This window comes from Ptychodera flava, chromosome 5 (assembly GCF_041260155.1).
Source record: "Ptychodera flava strain L36383 chromosome 5, AS_Pfla_20210202, whole genome shotgun sequence".
NCBI classification, from domain to species: Eukaryota; Metazoa; Hemichordata; class Enteropneusta; family Ptychoderidae; genus Ptychodera; species Ptychodera flava.
In genome coordinates, this window is record NC_091932.1 from 13,525,382 (window position 1) to 13,549,729 (window position 24,348).

Sequence of the window (24,348 nt, forward strand, 5' to 3'; positions counted from 1 at the left end):
TGCTGCGTACGCTTACGGTGTACACTGCACTACACTACAGTACAGTACACGATGATTGGCAAAGCCCGATAGAAAGGGTGAACGTTCGCGTCTGACGTAAACATAAAATTGGTCCGGCTTCGCTCTATCGGCAGTCACATACACGATCCCTCAGACAGGAGACACTACAAAGGTTTTTGTGATCAGTTTATTTGTTTCCATTTTCACAGAGCTGATCACGGTTCGAGCGCCTGAATAGTACCACGCTGGTCGGGAGCCGCCATATTGATTTAAGAAAGCGTGCGCAAAGGACTGTGGGATCGGCCGAAAATAATTCGAGCAAACACATATAATTAATTCGAGCAAACACATATAATTAATTCGAGCGAACATATATAATTAATTCGCTCAAACACATAATTAATTCGAGCGAACACATATAATTACTTCGACCGAACACAAAATTAATTCAAGACACTAGTAGAAATTAATTCTAGCACACATTAAATTAATTGCAGCACGTGAAAACATTTTGAACCCAAAATTAATTGAAGGAATTAATATATTAAATCTAGACTACATAAAATTAATTCCGGCACATAAAAAACATATAAATCATTTTAAATGTTAGCACAATTAATTCTAGACTACATAAAATTAATTACAGCAAAGATAAGCAGAAATAATTAATTGGAACACATAAAATTAATTCGGCATGACTACACAAAATTAATTAAAGCATATAAAATTAATTAAAAGAAACATGCAATTAATTCGAGGTGCTAGTAAATTAATTCCAGTCTACATAAAATTAATTCTAACATACTAAAATATATAATTTTGACCAGAACGGGCCCCCATAGTTTGACCTGGCCTGACCTTGACATGGGTCGCTGTACGTACATCGAATGGAGAACCATGCGATTTGACTTTAATATCTCACCAGTTTGCAGCAAATCTAACAGTGGGATCTCTGTCGTTTTACACATTCCTGTTATGAGTGTGGAAATACGTTTGTGTGTGTGCCAGTAACGATAATCTCGTGAATATGAACTGGTCGTACGTAAGCGAGCTCGACGATGGTCTCAGGTAGTACCAAAAGCGAACTCTCCCACTTCTTGGTCAGTGTGCTGACCTTTGCCATGCATGCTGTTTTCCTCTTTCACATGACAGTTGTACTCATCACAGTAGGATGCACCAGTCGGCGTTTTTATCGATCACAAACCGCAGTGACCTACCCCTGCCACAACGTACGATGGCTACTATTTTTCGTCCTATGGACTGTCCTGCTTTTCTCTGTAGCAGAGGGCGTCATGTCGTGTCTATCTCGCGATGCAAGGTCATCTCAACCGACTTTGTACGCACCACAAGCGGTTGCCTTTGTAACTGCAATGGTGGCCATGCTTTATTGTCATTACATGGAATATTGGCAGCTACCTCATATGAGCTGGGTGACATTACCGTACTGGACTTTGGCGGCATCCGGTGAAATTCTAAAACTATTTCACCTGGTTGACCACGGGTTCGACCCTGCCATTGTACGCCTGCACCTGTCGGTACTATCGCTGCTCGTATACTTGTCACTGATCGTAATCGAACTGAATTTATTGCGAAGTAAGGTAAGCTTTCTTCTGTGTAAATTTCATAATGAGAGGATCATCTAAATCTATGATTCCCTGTAAGGACAGCGTACACCTCAGTCGATCAATCAATCAATCAATCAATCATTGTATTATTCATATATTTGTTGATGACGAAATACATGACAAATAATTCTATGATGACTTCTTCATTAATGCTCAGAATATCAGGGGTATTTTATAACCATCGTAAATCTACCATCGAGAACAATTGAATTTTGCGTGCACTGAAAACACATTCGAAACGCCCGTCCCGACCAGATCCTATATGAAATACATTTTTTAACTCTCGCTGAGCCTTTAATGTTGAACAGAGACCCGTTGCACTATTGCGAGAACATGTCTCGCGTTCTGTGCTTGTATTTCAAAAGCCAACCAGAAACGTCCAAGACAGCGCTCCATACATGCACCAACAATGGGAAGAAAGATTGTTGACATCGTACATAAAGGTCAACACTTGGCCAATGTTCTCGCGCATCTTTTGTGGTATTTTCGTAATGACCTCATAAAATCCCATCCTCATATGTTGGGATGTATTTTGTCATGTAGTGACGATTAAGCGCAATTAAAAGTTGAAGTGTAAACGCCAATTTACGCTTTCGTAGCACAATTTATAAATCTGAAATGACGTCACAAATAATAATAGTTGTTTTAAAGTGATTGTTGCATTTCAGGTAATGTGTCGCTGTTAAAGGACAGCTCTGTAATAATTCTGGAGAGTTCTTTATCACCGCATGTTACTGATAGAGGAGCAACAGGGATACCTATCGTAATAGAAATATTTGTGATTAACACTTCGTTTGTTTTTGTATGGTGATGTTTACCTGTCGTTCACAGATTTTCCGAAGCTGTGGGTATGAGGATTTGCCCCAGGACGAGAAAATACTAAAACGGGGCATCTATTATTGCCATGACAGTGTCAGTCTCCCATCCAAGGTATCATTTTGGTGGCTGAATTGGCTACTCACAAAGGGGCACGAGAAAGACCTGGAGATGTCAGATTTAGGTGTTTTACCCGAACGGCATCACGCTAAGCATCACTACGAGTTGTTTCGAAAAGCATATGAGAATGAAAAGGTGAGATGCAACGTAATGTAGCCTCTATAGTTTCTTCCATTACCAGTGTTATTTTCCAATGTCCTCCTCAAATGGGGTTATCAGGAAGTCCGTTTTGCTCTCACACGGATGAAGTCTTCACAACATGAAAATTATCTGTCGTCGTTATTTTCACCACAACACGACTTTTGTGAAACATTCCACCCGTGCAGCGGTGGGGTGTTTCACAAATATGGTGATGATTTTCTTTGCACTTTCATCAGTGCAGCAAGTGCAGATGTCTTTGTTAACTTCATTCCTGTAATTCATTGTGATATGATGATTAGAGTTTATGATTACGCTATTCAATTTCTGTTCATTATAATTTATTCAGGGATTGCCCTTCTGCCCACAAAACATCGATTACTATCGTCACGATATTCCAAGACAATTGGCAAAAGTTGCCGTACATTTCCTTGTAGTATATATTTATTGATGAATGACGAATATGCATGATTCGAATTAAGATTGCGATGTTTAAATATCAAATAGTCATCGGATAGAGCAACTTGAAAAGGTACTCAAATATGTCGAGACGCTATTTCTGTTGATGGCTATAATGTATGATTAGGGCAACACCCTATTCTATAATCCTTGTATATGGAATAAGGTCGTTAACATGCAATGTCAAATGTGGTTCATCCAAGAAATTTGACGAGCCCTTCTCAGATTAAGCTCAATAATATGGAAGTCTCCTACAAGGCGCACCAGGGACTGTTAAGATGGCTGGCAAGGGGTTAAACATAGCAACATTGTCCGAATTTGTACTCGTTGTATGTTGGATGGTACACTAACAACACACCATGGCGATGAGCGTTTATGATATTACAATTTTCACAAATGTCTGCTTGTATCTGGTTATGTTTTGTTTGTTTGTTTATTTATTTGTTTGTTTGTTTGTTTGTTTGTTTGTTTATCAGGAAAGAGCACATAAGAAGCGTCAGAAGCCCTCCTTATGGAGAACTATATTCCGTGCGTAGGGTAACAAGATAGCTTGGGCTGGCCTACTGAAATTAATCGCTGATTCTGTAGGTTTTCTCAGCCCGCTTGCCATCGGAGGTATAGTCGCCTATGCTACTGAACAGTACTACGGTCTCCCTGATACTACTCCAAAATTTGTAAGTAGTCAAAAACAAGTTGCTATGTGGGACGATATTTTCGATTTGTTGTAAAACGTCATTTTATGTGTAATACAACTTCAAAGTTGGTTACTTTGCAACAACTGCTTAGGCCTAATGGTCTCTTCTTTGCCTCGTAAATTGATTTAAAATTTGACTCCGACAATTTACGAAACTAAACATTGTCTAAACTTTATTAATGTTTTAATGCATATCCTGTAACAGTATCCCAATTTCTTTCAATGCCAGTAAAACTGAGTATCAAAATTGATAATAACTTCGAAACGTGTGATACAAAGAATTGCCAGTATCTATCTCTCTATCTATCTATCTATCTATCTATCTATCTATCTATCTATCTATCTATCTATCTATCTATCTATCCATCCATCTATCTATCTATCTATCTATCTATCTATCTATCTATCTATTTGTCTGTCTGTGTCTGTCAGTATCTCTGTCTGTCTGTGTTTGTCTATCCGTCAATACATCTGTCTGTCTCTGTAGCTAATAAATCTGTCTATATCTATCACATCACGTCTACCTCATCCTATCCTTTTTTATATTTGTAACTCTGGTGGACAAAAGTTATCAGTCTCTACATTAATGTATCCATCAACTCAAATTCATAATTGCCACTGCATTGTCTCAGTTTTACGTTTTCCTTCATATACAGGAATCTGCGTTTGTGACTGTTGAAGAATTCTTTAGCAACGGGTTTATTCTTGTCATCGTGATGTTTCTTTCCTCTGTTATTCGAATGGTCACTTTACAATATCACTACTACATCATCACCCGTGAAGGTGTTCACATGAAAACATCCATCCAGGTATCTGTACGCAGAAAAGATTTGTATTCCTTCTTGGAAATGTTTCTCGTCACAAGACTTACTTGTAGCCAAAGCATAAGCACTAAAACCTGTCTCAAGAGCTATCTTTGCAGAGCGCTCACCTCTGTACGGTGACCAACTTGTGGCAATTACGTAGCACTTTAAATGCCCTCTACAGAACAGCTATACCCTCTTGAGTGGCAAGTGGCCTACAAGTGACCACTTTGGTACAAGTGTGTGTAATGGTCAGCACAGCTTGACCTCGAATGACCTCAATTATAAAGTGCTTGGTTGAAAGAAGTTATTTTTTTTGACTGACTTTATGACTATTTTGTGTGCATGACTGTATTTCGAAATTAAATCCAATCATCATGATTTTCAGGAGACCTGTGATATTTAATTTTATTATTACTGCCCATTTTTTTCCTTAAATTCGCCACTAATCACGCCACCTCCGCCAAAAGCAATGGCACACGTACCCTACTTAAAGATGACATATCAATATGGTGGTTATTTTTTCTTCGTCCCTTGTATGACACCACTATACACAGGTTATAATACTTTGAATAAATACTTTGCATGGTTTGCCTTCCTCGACTGAACTTATCAATCAACCACTATTAAAAAATATTAAGGCAAGTTTGAACAAATGGTTGGTGTCGAGTTTTCTACATTCTTAAACCAGCGCAGTTTAGCAAGCAAACTAGTACGGATAGTTGAAGAGGAGCGAAACTCTATTCTTGACCTTAACTAGCTGAGTTCAACAAATTTTAACAGGCATTCCGTACTTGTATCTCTGACTAAAATGAAGATGCAAACCATAAATTTAAAAAAGACAGTAATTCATCGATTCATATCGTTTGAACATCGACATAATTGAACCACAATCTACGAATGGTGGCTTACAATATTTCGAATGTCCTATCACCAGTATTACGCCATGTTAAATCAAACAGCGAAGGCTCGTTTTTACCTCGCGTGCGCATGCGCGCAGCGAGGTTATGTCGCAGCAACACCGCTTCAGAACGAGTGCGCATGCGCGAGCTTACATTCACAGCGAAGATTTCGCGGGAAAAGTCATGCCTTGTTCGCTTTTTGTCTTCAAAATCTTTAGTTCTGTTTTATAAATAAATACATGGAAATATTCTAGAAAGTGTTTACATCAATATTAACACAGGGTCCCTAGTTACTTGACCACACTAAAAATGCCACGCTTGGGTACACTACATTACGTCACTTGATCAATAAACATGACTGCTCTGAACTATAAATTTGCATATGAATGCTGAAAACGATGACCTTTCGTTACCCCCTACGGCAATTTTGTTCCGCTGAATGTTAGATAAAAATATTTTGGCATTTTAGCCCGTTTTTAATGTATTTTGACATACTTCTTGTGACACAATATCCACACTTGTGACGGTAGTGAAAAGCGCTCTCAAACTGATAATTTTTTCTCACTTTCGACAACTTTCTTTGCCCGCGAAATCAGTCGGCGACACAGTAGAGATCTGCCGGCAATTTCAAGATCTGCATAACAATAAAGGGGTTTCCCTGGGAATTCCTGCTTTGAGTACGTGCATCCAAGATTAACATTGAGGTCAACATCCTCGGAAAGACGCCTAATAAACTATATATGATAATCTGGTGTTTTTAAAATGATCTGAACAAATTTGCATCCCATCGAAGTCTAGTCAGAAATTGTGACGTCATTGTCAATACTTTGTTGTCTGCTCGCAGCACAACATTGCATCACGTCAACATGTCAACTCCCGTGTGTGCCCAAGGACCGCGAACAAGGTCAGTTTATGGCAACACCTGCAGTGGTAAATTGTTCAAAATCTCAAATGTTGTTATTGCAAGGAATGCAAATTGCAAGTTTGGCGAATATCTATGTAAGAGGCATTACACTAGTTCCTCACGACGTCGCGTTTGCTCAAATATAAAATCAGGACTTCACTCGTCGTCATTCGTTGAACTTCCACGTAAATATTACAGTGTTTTTGATAAAATTGGTGAAAACATTCCAAACTATAAACCCAGCTCATATATCTGTGCAAAGTGTTACAGAAGAATCAAGGAAATTACAGAAGATGAAAGTAATGACGAGAATCAGACCAAGGTGAGTGCAATCATTTTGGGAGTCCATTCATCTGACTCTGGACTCTGACATATGAATTAGTCAGCATATCAACCAATATGTTAATTTTCATGATAGTGGTAATTCTTTGTATTATTATTGATCTGAATTTTAGCCTCCAATTTTCTCTTTATTGCTAACATGTGATATTCCTCCTTAAGTTAATATATCATCTGGTGAAAATAGTAATTACATTGGTCAAAGTCTGGAAAGTAACAGTTGGAGCCATGTTACTTGCATCCCATGTTTTATTGACACTGGAGACTGATGTGGTTGAAGTCTCAACACCTTGGAAAATTATATACACTATGATGTCAAGTTGAATGTGTCAGTCAGAAAGTAGTGAGCAAGAATGAATCAAGATACTGCACTATTATATTGTCAATATTATATCAAATTTATTGCAACAGTAAAGTGTGGTTGACAAGTTCATATATCTTTCAACAAACATACTTTTATTCCGACCAGAATACTACAAAGTATGCCTTTATCTAATGAATTATACTGACTGGATGCCAGGAATTTAAAATGATAACATTAATAAGTAAAGCGTAAAATTGTAAATGGAGAAAATATAACTGTTAATTGTCACTATTCCCACATACCGGTAAATTTTGTATGCCTACATGTAAGTCATTGTACAAGTTGAACATTTCAAATTTTGCATCTGTTTCTGATGTGCTCGCAAAATAATCAAAGCTATTGTAGGCCATATCAGCAAAGATCTTTAAAAAATTGAAGTACACCAAGTGATGACAATTGACCTTCTCAAAATATCACTAAATCAGTGGACAGGTCTCCTTTAACACATCTCTCTTAGCCTTAGATTCAAGTATCTCAGTCTTTGTTCAGAATCTACAGTGAGAATTTAGTTTTGAATCTTTTGTGAAAAAAATTGTTTCATCATTGTAGATCCATTTTGTTCATGGAAACCTGCAGATATGAAAAAAAGGCAATCAATGTTACCTGTAAATTTGTTGGCAGCATATATGTGAAAAAACAGTACATGTACCTGTAATATGAATATTTTGTCTCTATCTTACATTTTGTTTCTTATCTCTATATGCCAATTTCTTTAATATACATTTCAGGTACAAAGTGACAAGATGATACGATAACTCATGTAAAATTACTTCATGACAAGGTTGAGGTATCTTTAGAGTTTTGGGACAAAATCCAAAGTGTGATAAGGTGTTGTGCTGAAAAAGGTGAGTGTGTGTAACTTTTGTAACAGTTTCAAACAACTTAAGCAGGCAATTCCATCTACCAAAACCTAGCAGGGGATTTCAGATGGTCAAATATCTTCTCAACCACATAGTAATTACCACTTGTATGCAAGGTACAAGATGGCAGATGTATGATAATTTTCTCAGGCTTTGCACTACAAATTCTTTGACTGATTGATTGATTGATTGATTATTAAACTCTAAATTTGACAATAGAATTTGAGGGTATGCATGTCTTGAAGAAAATTTGCTCTAATCTCCCATGCAATTGTTTCTTGTCTGCATTTTGGAATTAGTATTGACAAACATTGACAATTTTCTTTTCAGAACTCCTACCAACTTTCCCGGAACTCATGGCCAAATTTCAAGTAGAGCTGTACCGACACCAACAGATAAATACTAAAAATAAATTATATGATCCGAAGCACATGGAAGATTTCTGTGAAAGTAAATGTCCAGGTCTCTTCAAAATGATGGTCTGTGCTTTGTCAAGAGATGACTCAAGACTATCTTTTGCAAGATCTGGAGTAATAAGACAGAGGGCCACTGCTGCACTTCATGTTCTTGCTTACATGAGGTAAATATGTTGTGATAGTCAATAAAATTCTGAATTTGGTATGATTTTAACTTGAATAATTACGTGCACGGTACATGTATTTGTACTTTGTCTATTTCATTACTTTCACAAAATTAGTCGTTAATTTGCAAAACTTTCCTATACATCTTGGTATGCTGCAGAAATGTTCCTGTATTCCCACATTTAGTTTAGTGGAGTACATTCCTTCTTATTAAAGTGAATTTTATATCATCAACAATCATAACGGTAAGTTAAATTGTGAAATGGCACTTATACTACCGTAGGCTTAATTGATTTTGCAGGAATACTGTAATATTTCCGGCTATTTCCCAAATACATGTATATTACATCTTTGATGTGCCAAAACTTTGACCATTGTAATAATGATCAAACTCTCTTACTTACCCTTGCAGATCTCAGAAAACAAACCAACTCCAGAAGGACTGTGGCCTAAATTTAATGCAGCATGGGATTTCATATGACAGTTTGATGGCTGGCCCAATCATGGGATTCAGTGCTGCACCCAACACCATCACACTTCACAGAGCAAAGACTGCTACAGAGAATGCCTCATCTGTCTCTTCATTGTTAACAAAAGCAAAGATGGTAAATAATGTTAATAAAATTACTAATAATTTTTTTACTGCCAGCAAAATAAGTAACAATGTAGGAAATCATTAAAGGGACAAAGTCGGCCATTTTGTCATGAATTTTGTTTGATACGAGACACTACCAGTATTATATTGTTTGACATGTTGAAAGATAATGAATGGGTGACTATGGGTGTATTCAACCTAGGTTTTAGACAAATTAAATGCAACCATCCCGAAATAAATTAATGGTCATGACCATTTATTCATTTTCACGATGGTTTCATGTATTGTGTCTAAAACCTAGGTCGAATACCCACATGGTCACACATTCATTCAGTATCGTTCAACATGTCCAACAATATAAATGGTGTCTTGTATCAAACAAAATTTATGAAAAATTGGCAAACTTTGTCCCTTTAAGTTCCAAGTATCATTTCCTATTTTCCTATGAAAATCATGATAGGATTTTGATCTGAGTTTTCAATATGCATTCACTATTTCTGCTGTGATTGTACTTACCTGTTGCACATCCAATTACCTTGTCTCCTAAAAGTTATTCATAAAATGAACTTAATCAAGGCATAAAATTCACTGGAAAATCAAAAGAACAGTCTAAAATGATATGGCATTTGTAAAATGACCAGCCTTAGCGTTCTGCTTTAATTGAAAATATATTGACAGTACTGCAAATACAGGTTTACGTCTATCATTCTGCAGGCTAGACATTTTGTCATTCATCTGCTGGATGATTTTACAAACATCCAGACTATTCGCCAAGCCACAGATCTGAAAACATTTAAAGTTACAAAGATGGCAACATCATTGGTGGACATCCATCCTACAATTCTGGCAATAAAGAAACCCCAGTCTGTTCATCGAGTGGTGATGGTGAACACAAGAGATGGGCCTAAGAATGTTATGGAGGGATAGGTCTGGATGACATTGAAACCATCATGCAAGCAGGCATGGTAGAATATACCAAGCCATTCATCAACAGCCTTCCAGAACATATGCAGAAGATGGATAATTTAATGCTCAACAGTTCTTCGGCACAATTCAGGTATGAAATTTTCTGTAAGTAATCAAATCTATGTTTTGAAAGTAAACAACAACAAAAGATAGGCCTTCTGCACACAGAATGACAACCCTCTAGAGCAGATCAGCACATGTAGAGCTAAGCAAACTGACAGACCCACCGTAACCATACTGTTGTAATAAGTTTGATTGAAAAATGTTAAAAAGTGACAAATAAGCCTGCTAACAAGTACACTTATCACAGTGTAAATATACCAATATTTTTTTTATTACAAGTACGTACAATATTGTATAACAATATGACCATTCCTCTTTTTTCAGGGTGTACCAACAGGCAGACAGAGAGAACTAGCAACACTACACACAACACACCTTGTTGATGAATTTGAGCAGCCTCTTCACTCAATGGAAGATTATCTCAATGCCTATACCCATGTATTTCAAAAATCACCACCTCTTTCCTCTTATTCTGAAAATTTCTTAATAGCTGCGCCAGGAGACTGGCCTACCTTCTACTTTATTAAGAAATTGATTGCACACAACAAACTAACACATAACATCATTCCTCTTCAAGGCCCATTCCATGTTTCACTCAATCTTCATGATGATCATGTCAAACTTTATCACTTCTTCTACAGCAAGCTATACTCTTTTGTCTTTGGAGGCAAGTTGGCATCAAGACCCAAACCATACCGTGCTTCTCTTGTTATCACTGCTGCATTTTCTGGTTGGCAGCTTGTGCGTAACCTAATCCTTCCTCACTTCAATCACTGTAAAGATCCTGAATACCTATGTCTTAAACACATCTTGGAAGAACAGATACCAATCTTCATCTTTCATTATAATGTGATCTTCCGCTCTGGGAATCACTCTCTCTATCTACAGGTTATGTGCAGGATTGCTATTCTCTTCATTATCTGGAAAAGGCATCACTATGACAGATCTACACTATCTATGCTTTCCGACAACTTATACCACACTGACAACATCCCTGATCTTTATGAACTTTACGACAGCTACTCATCTGTGCTTTCTGAGAAAAAGGTTGAAATATGGCATTCTATTCTTCGTAACCACATACAACCCCATACATCTGCAGAGATGATCACCAAAACAGCACACAGCCTTGCCTCCTCCAGACTTAACACTGACTATCCTCTTCACTTCTTACATGGGTATGGCAGAGGAGATATGACCCATGACTACACAATGGTAGCAGGTAGAACTGCTGAGTATCTCGTCCAGCTGTTTGAGAGTGTTGCTATAAACTGTGGACGTCAATGCTTGTTGAACAGACCACAAGGACATTAACATACAGCCTACCAACCTTACAGGCTGAAATTCCAAGCAAATTGTTACCACTTGCATTCAGTTTTGGACCATCCAATGTTCCAAATGCTGACTTGAAATGTGATTTTCAATCATGTTCATTTGCGAGTCCTGGAGTGATTAATTTGGAAATGACAGTGTTACCCTGTGGTCACAGTTGTCATCTACACTGTCTAGCTTCTTCTGATAACAAATGTATGATATGTACCCCATTACTGTTAGAAAGTGTGCGAAATATCAGTGAAAATTTAATGCAAGTCTGTTGCAACCAACACAACATCGAGAGCAGCACCCAAACCGAAATGAATATGACATGCAAAATGATGAACCAAATGTATCAACCACAAAGGACAAAGATCATTACAGATCACAACATTTCAAGGAATGTCTCAAAAATCAAGTTGATAAATTCCCTCCAGTACAACAACCAACTCACAATAAACAGCATCAGGTTCAGTTATCAACACAACAAAGTCAACGAGTAGATTCATATCAGCAAATACCGGTAAACAGGAGCTGTGCTCACTGCAAGCAGACGGGCCACACAAAAACAACCAGGGGTAAAATAACTTGCCCCCAATTACTGAAAAAAAGAAATGAAAGAATCTCCCACAGAAAGACCATTCAGTTACCACCAGTTGTGGACACATTCAACATTCAAATCAACCAGCTAATCTTGTATACCATGAAGGTGAAATCAAACTATGGGCCTTCCCCTTACATATTTCACAGTCAAATATTGATGGTCGTAATGGGAGCAATGCTTGCACTCTAATCTGTTTAATTCTTGGCAATTCATTTTGGAATCATATATTTAACAATATCACTATATCTACCGCCAATAACTTACCTACCATTTTAATAGACACAGTATTAACATCATTAAGAGAAGGTAATAGATTATATGATTTATATGTCACAAGCCAGGGAAGAAATCTGTCTGTTGTAGAAGCTGCCAACATTGCTACATACCTCAACATACAAGATATAGGACAAGAGATAGCTATTGATATCGTCAATAATGCAAGTGATAGTACTAATGTGTCACAAACACTAACTCACCTGTTGGTATCTTTGCCAGTCAAATCAGCAGGCATCTTCATTCTTCAAGGGAAATCAATCTTGTTAATAGTCAGTCCTGATGGTCATGCAATTCTGTTTGACAGTCATACACATGGGAATGTTGGAGCCATAATGCTTTCCTGTTTGAATAGGCAAGAATTAATTGATAAAATGTTACTGTACTTTAATTCATTTTCGAATGCAACTCCATATACTCTTGGATCACTAACTGTTGTAAAATACACATGATTACCACCACTCTGTCTATATGTACACCATTCTGTAATATGTCAAACTCTGAATTAAATTGTACAAAGTGTATTGTTTAATAATGAGTCTCCTTTACTCAAGGAAAGTTTAGAAACCCTTTCTTTCAAAATTATGATTCAATAGAACATAGAAGACTTCTATTTGTAAATATCTTTCTTGGAGACATGCAAGTGTTTTTAGCATCAGATGGCATCGGCAATGCTCGCTACCTCAAATACTTCTTTACTAAATGAAATGCTGAGAGGTAAAATCACAGGATCTTGAATTGCATTAATAGAGAAAAGTTTATCAAAACCATACATGTGGTAAGAGTTTGGGACATTGGCTTAGTAGATGTATTTCAAGTTTACGTTTTGTCTACCTGAAACTTTGGTCTGTCCTGTCAACTAACGAAACTTGTGCATTTTTTTCAGCTGTTTCTGCTTTACCTCGCACAAACCTTCTCCATCTCTCAACACTTTGTTTTAGCTCTTGCAAGTGCATTTGTTTAGCTATTAGAAATCTGCCATCTTGAAAATATGGTCGACTACATAAGGTTTTTATCACACACCTAGGTTGTAAATTGTATTTTAGGTATCAAGAATTTTGGCAAAATTTGACAAAAGACTTCGAGGACATGTCGACACAGCTCTTATTTAGCAATAATAATTGATCCTGTTCACCAATGGCAGTACAGTGGAAATGACTCCATAGCTTGTCTTTGGGCCATATATGATTGATAGTCTTCACAAATACAGTAGGACACTTTGATTGTGTAAATACAATGTAGTATAAACAATTGAAATTTGCTCATCTTTTTTGTCTTTCAATGAATTTATCTTTAGTCAATATTGAACAATTATATAACATGAATTTGTAGTATTAACATAAATCATAATGTATACATCTTATGTAACATTACATGAAATACATGCAGTGATCGATGTCATTTTTATTTTGCAGGATCATGACTATCCGAATAAAACTTATTAATCAACTTAATGTATGATTGCTATCTTGACAATTTTATAGTTCACCCATTATTTATGATCAATAAAAAGCTTCTGAGTAGTAGATACATTTAACAAAGTCACCATCTGTTTGGGTTTTTTTCGTACAACTGACAATCACTTTATTTTATTTATCTTTGTATTATTATATTTGGGGGTGGGGTTGTTGTTGTCCCTGAAACATGGTTGACATATTGATGTTTAATGTATGAATGAATGAATGACAATGTCGTATCATTGTCACTAAGGTTTTAGTCATTCACAAAACTTAAAATGTTCCTACAATGTAGCATAGGAAAAATTATAATTTGTATCTTTAGGAACAAGGTACTCTAATATACATACAATGCACAAGTTCACTAGTCGGGCAGCATCATCAAATACCCGAGCAATTACCAAAGGGCAACATTTTACATGTGTATAGCCACAGACTGATAATGTCAAATCGCCATACACAATACACAGAATCAAATTACAAGGTGTGTATGTTTTGTGTAAGGCGATTCGACGTCATCAGTTTGTGGCTTCACCACTTGTAAACTGATGCCTTACCCACAGGTGTTATGTGGACCGGGTAGTTTGTAAAAGTGTAGTTATGCTGTGAGTTTAAGCTGCGTTTATTATACGTAACGTAGCCTTTATGGTAAGACTACGTATCATAACGTCGGAACGTAGCATAAACTCACAGCATAAACTACACTTTTACAAACTACCCGGTCACATAACACCTGTGACCTCACCAAAGCCATCCACTTACCTTCATTTCTTCAGTTGTTTGTGTACCGCAGTGCAAGTGCAATTCTCTTTCTTTGGTAGATACTGTCTGAGTAACAACACAAGTTGATCCGTACAGCCAGCGATTTTTTGGCTGATTAATAACCTCTAACAAACTTTAAGTCATCTTGCAAGGTTGAACGACTCTTACATTTCACTAAATTGCGCTTTCACAAACGTAAACAGACCAGTCTTGAGCTCATCGTGGAAGTATCACGCACTTTCGTATGTGTATGTTTGTTCCCACATGTCAGGAGTAATCTCGCACATGCGCAGTACGTTTTGAAGCGGTGTTCTGCTCGCAGCGATGTCTGTCTGTCTGTGTGTCTGTCTGTCTGTTGGTCCATTTTCTCAAAAACGGCTGAACGTATTTCAGTCAAATTTGGTAGACATCTTTAGAATTCAAATGGCTAGAACTGAAAAGGTTTTGGTGGGCGTGGCTTGGATATTAATGAAGTTATGAAAGTTTTAATTTTTCTGTTACGCCGCGTATGACAAGTGAAAACAATCGACTGTTTGAGGGCGCTGTGAAATGTGCTTGTCCAGGTTGGCTACAGCTGGATAGCTCTGGTTTCAACCACGGTCCCTCCGTGTTTCAACCTCGTATTGAACATTAAAAATATGATATTTTATTACTCATTCAACTCACTATTCAAGATAAAATATCGTTTAGCAAATTAGCTTCATCCTTGGTAATTGATTGTTTCCCTCGCTGCTCGATCGCCAGAAATGAGTACATACGTTCTTAGCCCTGCGTACGATGCTGTGTGTTCCGCTACAGCTATTAATAGCCCCGCTCACCACAGCCCTGCAAAGACCGTACGTAGAGTTGGTGACTTCAAATCCATTTTGGACTTGACGTAAAAAGCCAAATTACTGCCGAAATTCAGCGTTCTTGGGCCCAAGTCGTATCCCTGCCTACCGCAGCTACTCGATCGCTTCCAAAAATGCCAGTCTTTTATTCTTTTTTCGTAAATAACCGTCGATGTCGGCAACTCTCTCGCTAGCCCTGCGTACGTACGCAGTGTACGCTGTGCATTCCCTGTGTGCGTTCCTAACACACAGCGTACACTGCGTACGTAATACGTTCTCTACCTAGCCTCATGGCATGGAAGTGCTGATGAATAATAACTTTGGGTCAAAGGTATTGAAGTGTCCAATCAGGTTCGTGCACAGAGTCCAAGGCCATGACCTACTTCATGTACTGCTGCACTGTTTTGATTTTGCTTCGCCAAGAAACGTATTCGTCATTGTCCATAGAAGTATGTTTGCTCTCCTTTGAGGTTGTTTGTGAAACAAATTCTGGATAGGCCTTGGAATGCATACGATCGGCATCGCGGCAGTGCATGTAGCTAGCCGTACGAGTATGGCGAGAGTGTCCGGCTTTGGCTACGCCGCCTCCCACCTCCGGTAGGCGGCGTAGCCCCGGCGTAGCCAAAGCCGGACACTGTCGCCATACTCGTAGGGCTATGCATGTAGCGTACCATGCTTGTGTAACTGCCGAGCTCAACGTGCATTCACGGTTGATACTCGTGTACAATCATGATGTGTTCAATTCTGATGAAGATTCATAAGTCTTAGTTTTGCAGTCTTTTTTCCGTACGATAATCCTGACAATACGTGTTACTGTTAGACGAGGTGGCCATTTTATGATAAGTTTCAATACTGCACAGCTACATAGCGTCACTATCGTGTGATCGAGGTACAGCGTTGTTGAACGGGATACAGAAACTCTGCAGAGGGAGAAACGATCGTTGACATGAACAGTCAATGTACTTCAGCACGTAGTCCGCAGATAGCGGATCGAGAAAATAAACGTGTCCCAGTAAATAACGGAATATTTATGTACATTAACTCGATATTAATCAAATTTCCAGCTCATCGCAAAAAAATGTATTGCAAAGATTAATTTGTCACTGACAAATACTGCACTGTATGGAAAAAACAGTCTGTAGAATAGTTCAACTTCAACTGGTAGGCATAGTATTACCCGAGACAAACACTTGTGTTGTCAATTTTGATTTCATTTCATAAACTTCATACTTCATCGAGTATCGTGTATTTCAGCCTTTGTGAAGCCATTTTATTGATATTTTCAATTTTTGTCTTGGCTTTGTTGTTGAACATGTTGAATCGTCTCCGTGGACATGTACGCAAAAGTGTGACGGGGTCGAAGTGACTTGGGTACCTGGGGCCGACCAAAACCAGTGTGAATTACTGGGGTCAAAGCGGACAGCGGCCGGGATGACGTGTTCCCCAAGCGAGCTACCTTCAGAAGTCTGTTTCATCGCAACTTTTAAAACCCGTCATTAATTTCGGGAATAAAAACAATGTAATGTCATAAAAGCCAATACCCCAAGAAGTACTTTACAAAATGTGCACGCGAGGCAATTCAGTTCATATCTGGTTTTATTTGAGATGATATAGAGCAGATTGAAGCGAAACTGCTGCCAGAGAACCGAATCGAAAAAGCTATTACACAGATGCGTCTATGAAGTGAAAATGATCCTTGGAAACGCCACAAATCATTACTTTTTATGATAAATATGAATTTGTCCTCTTTACAGACCTTTGTCTACGAGAAGTCTTTACATCTATCCAGTGTGTCAACGTCAAGAGGAGAGATGACCACTGGTCAGATTACAAACCATATGTCATCTGATGCGGATGCGATTGTATATTTCTTCCAAATCATAAACTACCTATGGTCTGTTCCCTATGCCGTAAGTAATGTCTAAGTGTACACAAACATTCATTATGGTAAGAGATAATCTAGCAAGCCATGATTAAGTGATGTACTTATTGCTCTGATAAACTTTGTATGCGATGTGTTATAGCGAGTATGTGAGTGCGAGTGCTCCATGAACCCTACATGTACAGCGCGTTGAGGGGTCGCAGTCAAATATAGTAACAACTTAGCTCGGTTATTGAACCAATCGTTATTAAGGGTGGGGATATGGCCGAGTGCTTTTGACTGTGATGTCCTCGCTTGATGACTGGCTACCTTAAGTTGGAATCAGAATCCGATCGAAACTCTACCGATTTTTTTCGGTCTGAAACTTTTTCACAGGCTCAACTGTGGCATGTCATTCTCATTGTCAACTCCATTAATATTGATCACTTCATATGCATTATAGAACTGTAAAGCTCGCTAATATTCTGTTTTCCTGTGACCGGCTAGATTGCAGTTTGTATGACTACACTGAAATTGTGTAATTGTATGTCAGAATGTCCAATTAACCCTTGAGTGCTGTAATTTTACCCACCGAAATTTTGTGCATCAGTTTTCCATTTTTTTTGAATTTTTCTGGATTTTTTATAATTTTGGTCCAAATGGACATAACTTTTTATTAAGTACAGTTTTTGATCAAAAGTTAGGGGATCTGAAAAAATATTCATCTGGAACTGAAAAAATTGTCTGCCTATATTTTGTAAAGGCGAGTCAAAATTTACTTCGGTACTTATATACTAAAAGGGTTAAAGATATCCATTCCTGCAATTAGGACTTTGATTGCACTTGCTGAATGGGGCCTTAAAATTTGTCTTTTCTGTTTTATCGCTTACAGTTAATTGTCACGTTAATTCTGTTGTATTTGAAGATGAGCAGATGAGCTACGCAGCTAGTAGGTGCATCGGTAATTCTAGTGACCTTACCGATACAGTTCATGATTGGAGGAAAGATGTCGAAAATACACAAAACCGTATTCGTATGTATATTAACTATCAACCCCCTTGCTGACAATAAAGAACCTCGAATGTAGAGCTTACATCGGATAATGGACTTCATACATGTCACTTACAGGTTTCTCATTCTTTTCTCATTGATGTTCAAAACTGTATCTACAACTTTTGCGCAATATTTTATCTGTTGAAAGGTCAAAATATAACCCATAACTACTACTATACTATCTGCATGAGAGAAAGTAGATCAAGAACTTCAGAACGCGTGAACCAAGTGTTATTTAAGTATTTCAATTACCTTTCAGTGTCTGCCTTTAGCAGTACTGAATTAACATTTCAATATTTCGATGAATTTAAGTCTTTGATAGAAAAGTATTGATCCAAAGGTGCATGTAGTCTTATGAATGTGACGATAGCCAGACACTAATTTTTGGAAACCGCATGAAATGTGCGCACATGAATGTCCCCATCGTATTCAATGAAAGTGACAACCTGATGGACTATAGTAACGATTTCACCGGCTTAGTTTTGTGATTTTGGAAATTTTGTTTTCCCCAGTAGAGATAATATTGGAATGAAGGCCATTTTGAATTTCAAATATCGGCAAATTGGAAATGTATTTCAAAAGTGCCAAAATTTTCACGGTGACCCCTAATTTTTATTCTTGACTTTGAAAGAGAATGGTTGAAAATATGTTCGAGAAAGAAAAGTTTGAGGAAAAAATGTTAAGACTTTCAATTTGGAGGCGTGAACTACCTTAATGGGATCTCATTTCTACAGTGTGATTTCAATCTTGGTAATTTTTGGAGACAATTTGGCCGGCCTCCTTATGCTTTAAATCAGTGCTTGTCTCGAGGGTTTCTCTATACTGGTGCCAACAATAGAAACATATCCCTATGCAGTATTGAATATTACTTTACATGAATATCAGACCAGTATTTTTTCCGCCTCGCCTTGCTTTCTTTTTCAGAAATATTCCGACGATCGATTAAAGAAATCTAACGAATTGCTACAAGGCATCAAAGCCCTGAAATTGTACGGCTGGGAAGACATCTTCTGTTCTGAGATTCACAAAGTTCGGCGACAAGAAGTAAAGCGAATGTTCAGAGAAGCAATGTTGGCAATCGTTATGAGTAAGTAAAACTTGAAGAATTGAATTCTGATCATTTGTAACTTGTGTTTAAATTGACTAGTTCTTTTCCCCGCTCGTCTTTCAACTTCAAAAGACAGAGACAAAATTTCAATAAAACCATAAACCGGAAGTCTTGTTGTTGCAGCAAGTTACACAACATACTATGTATGTTATATATATATATATATATATATATATATATATATATATATATATATATATATATATAATATATATATATATATATATATATATATTATGTATGTTATATATACTATATATAAAATATACACTATGTATATATACTATGTATGTGATACTATTTCTACACGCTTGAAACTATTGCAATTCTATTTAATCTTTATCAATCGAAGAACAAGCCAAATAGAGACAATAACTATTCTGTGCTTTATTATGCTCTGTTTCAGAGGCGATCATTCGATCAACGCCAATCTTAATGACACTTGTCGTAAGTACAATCGGTATACTCGTTTTGACACAACTGTACACAAATAGGTTCAATGAATATTTCACTCTATGCCTGCCTGTACTTACGTCATGTGATAGAAAATGTCTCGTTCGGGCACAATTGCCTAAACATGTTATGATCAGTTGACAAATGCATTTCCCTGGGAAAAGTAATATCTCGTTGGAATCGACACAGCTTTAATTTAACGCTACTGTGCGGATCGGAAACTATAGACTTTTTCTAAAACAATTTTCCAAACCAGAATTATTACTAGGTTATTAGAAATAAATGGTGATGCTGGTGATTATGATGGTGATGATGGCTGTCGCTGTTGTTGTTGTTGATGATGTTGTTGTTGTTCTTGTTCTTGTTTACAGTCGTTCAGTTTATATTCAGTAATAACGCATGATCCACTAACACCTGAGGTCGCCTTCACATCGGTAGCGTTCTTCAATCAGTTGAACATACCACTGTTCATTATCCCGATGATGGCTGGGGCGGCGGTTGGCGCTGTTGTGAGCGTCAACAGACTAACCGGTTTCTTCTCGGCCACCGAAGTCACAGTTGAGGATGGTGACAGACCAATCTTCACTTGGGCAACAGCTGACGACTACCAGGGTGATGTTGAGAATGGCAATGATGACGAAGACGGCGTTTCCGAGGTCAGTTTGGATGTCACAAAAACGAGTTATATCAATACACCCAGACTAGTGCAATTCTCATCGCACGTATTTGTTCAAGACATCCTTCAAACGACCTCAACTGCTACCAATCCCATGGATTGGAATTGCCTTTGCAACAAAATTGACAAAGAAACCTCTTTTACATATTTTAGATCGGCACCATGCAACGCTCACCTGTAAAACACAACAAACGCAACTCAGTGGATGACGATCGTCGCAATATGAGGGAAACTGAAGTGACAGATGACCACAGACGGCAAAGTGTCACTCCCGAAAATGATTCACTCGGCGACGAGAAAATGGAGATGAATATTATTTCACCCAGTCTACCTGAAAATATTGCTATCAAGGTGAGAACACAAACAGAAATAAACAAACACATATGTGTGAATATATTTAGCATTGTCTGATTGATTGATTGATTGATTGATTAATTGATTGATTGATTGATTGATTGATCAGTTGATTGGTTGTTTTATTGATTGATAGATTTTGACCTGATATCAATCAGTAATATGATGCCTTGGTTCCTCGCAGATCACCAACGGAGAGTTTTCATGGGACATTGATCCAGCATCGAAACCATCACTCACAGATGTAAATATCGATGTACCATCAGGTAAATAACTCTCAGACTAGTTATATTTACCCCGACTTTTGGTCAACGTGACATCTGATTGATCAAAGAGTTATTATTTTGCAATAAACAACACATTTTCTTTCTCATGGCTGTCACGAGATGAAGAGTAGAAGAACAGATTCTGATCGCTCACCTGAAAGTCCTGACTTCACTCCATTTGAAAGGTCAAATAGCTCAAATCGAAGGTTAAACACTTGTACATATATGTCTGGACAATCACACCAATCAGGTCACCATTTAAGGTAGTATGGACCTTGAAATGGAAAGACAAAATTTTGCTCAAACGTTTATAAATGAAAATTTAATCATAACCTTTTGATGTCAAGAATGAAAATCTAGGGTCACGGTGCAAAATTTGGTACTAGCACAAATTACCAAATATTTACCGACACTTGAAATTCAAAATGGCCGCCATCCATGTGTCCTGTGTGAACTCTATGAAGGCAAATAAAGTTTTCGATTTTAACAAAAACACTTAAGGCCGATGGAAATTGCAGTCACTTCATGAGCTTCACAACAAGCCCCCACATGTGGTAGACAAAAAGGCATGATTGTAAAAGTTTGAGAGTCCAAATATCTACTCCAACGCGCCTTCTATCTGTAGCAATTTGCTAAAGTCTCGTGACTCTTCATATTCAGGAAAGTTAACTATGATAACCGGCGGTGTTGGAGGCGGGAAGTCATCTTTAATATCAGCCTTGCTCGGAGAAATGGTGACAAAGTCAGGAAAAGTGCAATTAATAAAGTAAGTAATTCGTATAACGCCTTGTATAGACGGCCAGCAAAACTCAGAACTTGTCAGGCATTGCCTGTGTTAAATGTACTGCAAAGAAGTGTGAATATTTGAATATTAGATTGCTAATTTCCCCACCTTCCAGGAATCCGCTGTCCGTGTCTTATGGAGCTCAGAAGGCGTGGCTACAAAACGATACCCTCCGGGAAAACATATTATTTGGCAAACCATTCAATAATGACAGGTATGTAACGGTGATTGTAGAGGTATTTAGCTCCAATGGAAATAATATTTTACTGCGAAACTGATGGATTCACCGATGAGAATGAAAGTAAATTTACAGTCAAATGTATAAAAACATCTGCATAAGAGGGGAATAATGAGAGAGATAGAGACAGACAGACAGACAGAGACAGAGAGAAAGACAGAGAGACAGAGAGGACAAAATACAGGAAAACATGAATAGTTATATTTGATGGAGTTTTTGTTAATATTTTATCCAATGATGTTGTTAGTTGTCATCACACCTTACTATTTTCATTCCCTTGCTCATTGTTTCCTTTATTATCTTAAAGTCATGGATCAACTTTTGTTTATTAGTCATACAACTTTTTACACAACAGATATGCAGCCATTATCAAAGCATGCGCGCTGCAACCTGACATTGACATACTGCCTGCGGGAGATACAACAGAAATCGGTGAAAAGGGGATTAACCTCAGTGGAGGACAGAAACAACGCGTCAGTGTTGCGAGAGCCATGTATGCCGATTCTGAAATAGTTATATTGGTGAGTGCCTTGTTTGAAGACGATACATGCCGTTTCTTGGTTGGTAGATCCTAATTGGATGTGTGTGTGTGACTGTGTGTGAATGCCTGTTTATTTAACTACCAAATATTTTTACAATTAACCATAAACAGAGTTCTCTAAACCGATCGAGTAGTAAAGACATCTCGACAAGAATAAGACGAGATGCAGACAAACAGACAAACGGACAACAAATATATAAAAACAACAGATAGAGAAACACACAGACGGACAAAGTGACAGAGAGTAGCACATGACAAGCTAGTTCCAGATTCTGTAGTTGGTGCGCCGTGAGTTACCGAAAACACTGAGATAAAGACAGATCTAGAGAAACACACGCATAGAAAAGCTCTGTAACAGTTGCTGATCAAAACATATGTGGACTAATTATGTCATGAATGCCTTTAAAGTTAATAAACTAGACAGTACTTTTATGTGAATTCGTTTTAGGACGACCCCTTATCAGCTCTCGATGTGCATGTCGGACACCAGCTATTCCACGAGGGCGTTATGAATCTGCTGATCGGTAGTAATCGCACAGTTGTCATGGTTACCCATCATTTGCAATATCTCCAATATGCCGACTACCAGGCGCCAAATGTAAAATAATTATTTTACACATTAGAAGAACATATTCATACGAAAAGGGTGTATTTGCATGCATTTATCAATAAAAATAAACTACTATAGCATAAGTATAAATAAATCAATACAGACATAAGTAAATACATATATGAGTGAAAAAACATACATATATGTGAACCAATTCACATAAGACATGAAGACAGACACATACATACATGCGTGCATACGTACGTGCATACATACATACATACGTACGTGCATACATACATACATACATACATACATACATACATACATACATACATACATACATACATTCATACATACATACATACATACATACATACATACATACATACATACATGCACTCACGCACGCACATACATACGTGCATACGTACGTGCATACGTCGCATACATACGTGCATACGTACATGCATACATACATACATACATACATACATACATACATACATACATACATACATACATACATACATACATACATACATACATACATACATACATACATACATACATACATGCATGCATGCACTCACGCACGCACGCACGCACGCATATACATACATACATACATACATACATACATACATACATACATACATACATACATACATATACACACATACAGGATCGAAAAGTTTACATGAGGGGAACGAAGTACGCATGCGTATATCCAGTCGCACACACACACTCACACACACACACACACACACTGCTACTCGGAAAAGTTTACATGAGGGGGAACGAAATACGCATGCGTATATCTACTCGCACACACACACTGCTCTGAAAAGTTTACATGAGGGGGAACGAAGTACGCATGCGTATATCCACTCGCGCACACACACACTTACACACACACACACAACAAACACAACACACACATTGCTACTCTCTCTGAGATACACACACTGACGCGACGATCTGCAGGCCCGGAA

The 24,348-nt window shown here is 37.7% G+C and overlaps 1 protein-coding gene and 1 long non-coding RNA gene across 2 annotated transcripts; one reads left to right on the forward strand and one right to left on the reverse strand.

Moving 5' to 3' along the window:
• Positions 1-883: 883 nt before the first annotated feature.
• On the forward strand, positions 884-23,560 carry LOC139133069 (ATP-binding cassette sub-family C member 9-like). Its single transcript, XM_070699472.1, has 15 exons — positions 884-1,598; positions 2,457-2,696; positions 3,635-3,832; positions 4,509-4,661; positions 17,224-17,379; positions 18,223-18,363; positions 19,308-19,470; positions 19,898-19,938; positions 20,316-20,600; positions 20,774-20,971; positions 21,159-21,240; positions 21,901-22,006; positions 22,140-22,238; positions 22,618-22,783; positions 23,252-23,560. The coding sequence occupies exons 6-15, from the start codon at positions 18,322-18,324 to the stop codon at positions 23,408-23,410; spliced, it is 1,341 nt and encodes a 446-aa protein (XP_070555573.1). The 5' UTR covers positions 884-1,598; positions 2,457-2,696; positions 3,635-3,832; positions 4,509-4,661; positions 17,224-17,379; positions 18,223-18,321; the 3' UTR covers positions 23,411-23,560.
• On the reverse strand, positions 7,175-14,928 carry LOC139133071 (uncharacterized). The gene is made up of 4 exons (XR_011552527.1): positions 14,640-14,928; positions 12,624-12,763; positions 9,010-9,184; positions 7,175-7,734 (listed from the first exon to the last, which is right to left on the reverse strand). It is a non-coding gene; the product is annotated as an uncharacterized lncRNA (long non-coding RNA).
• Positions 23,561-24,348: the final 788 nt, after the last annotated feature.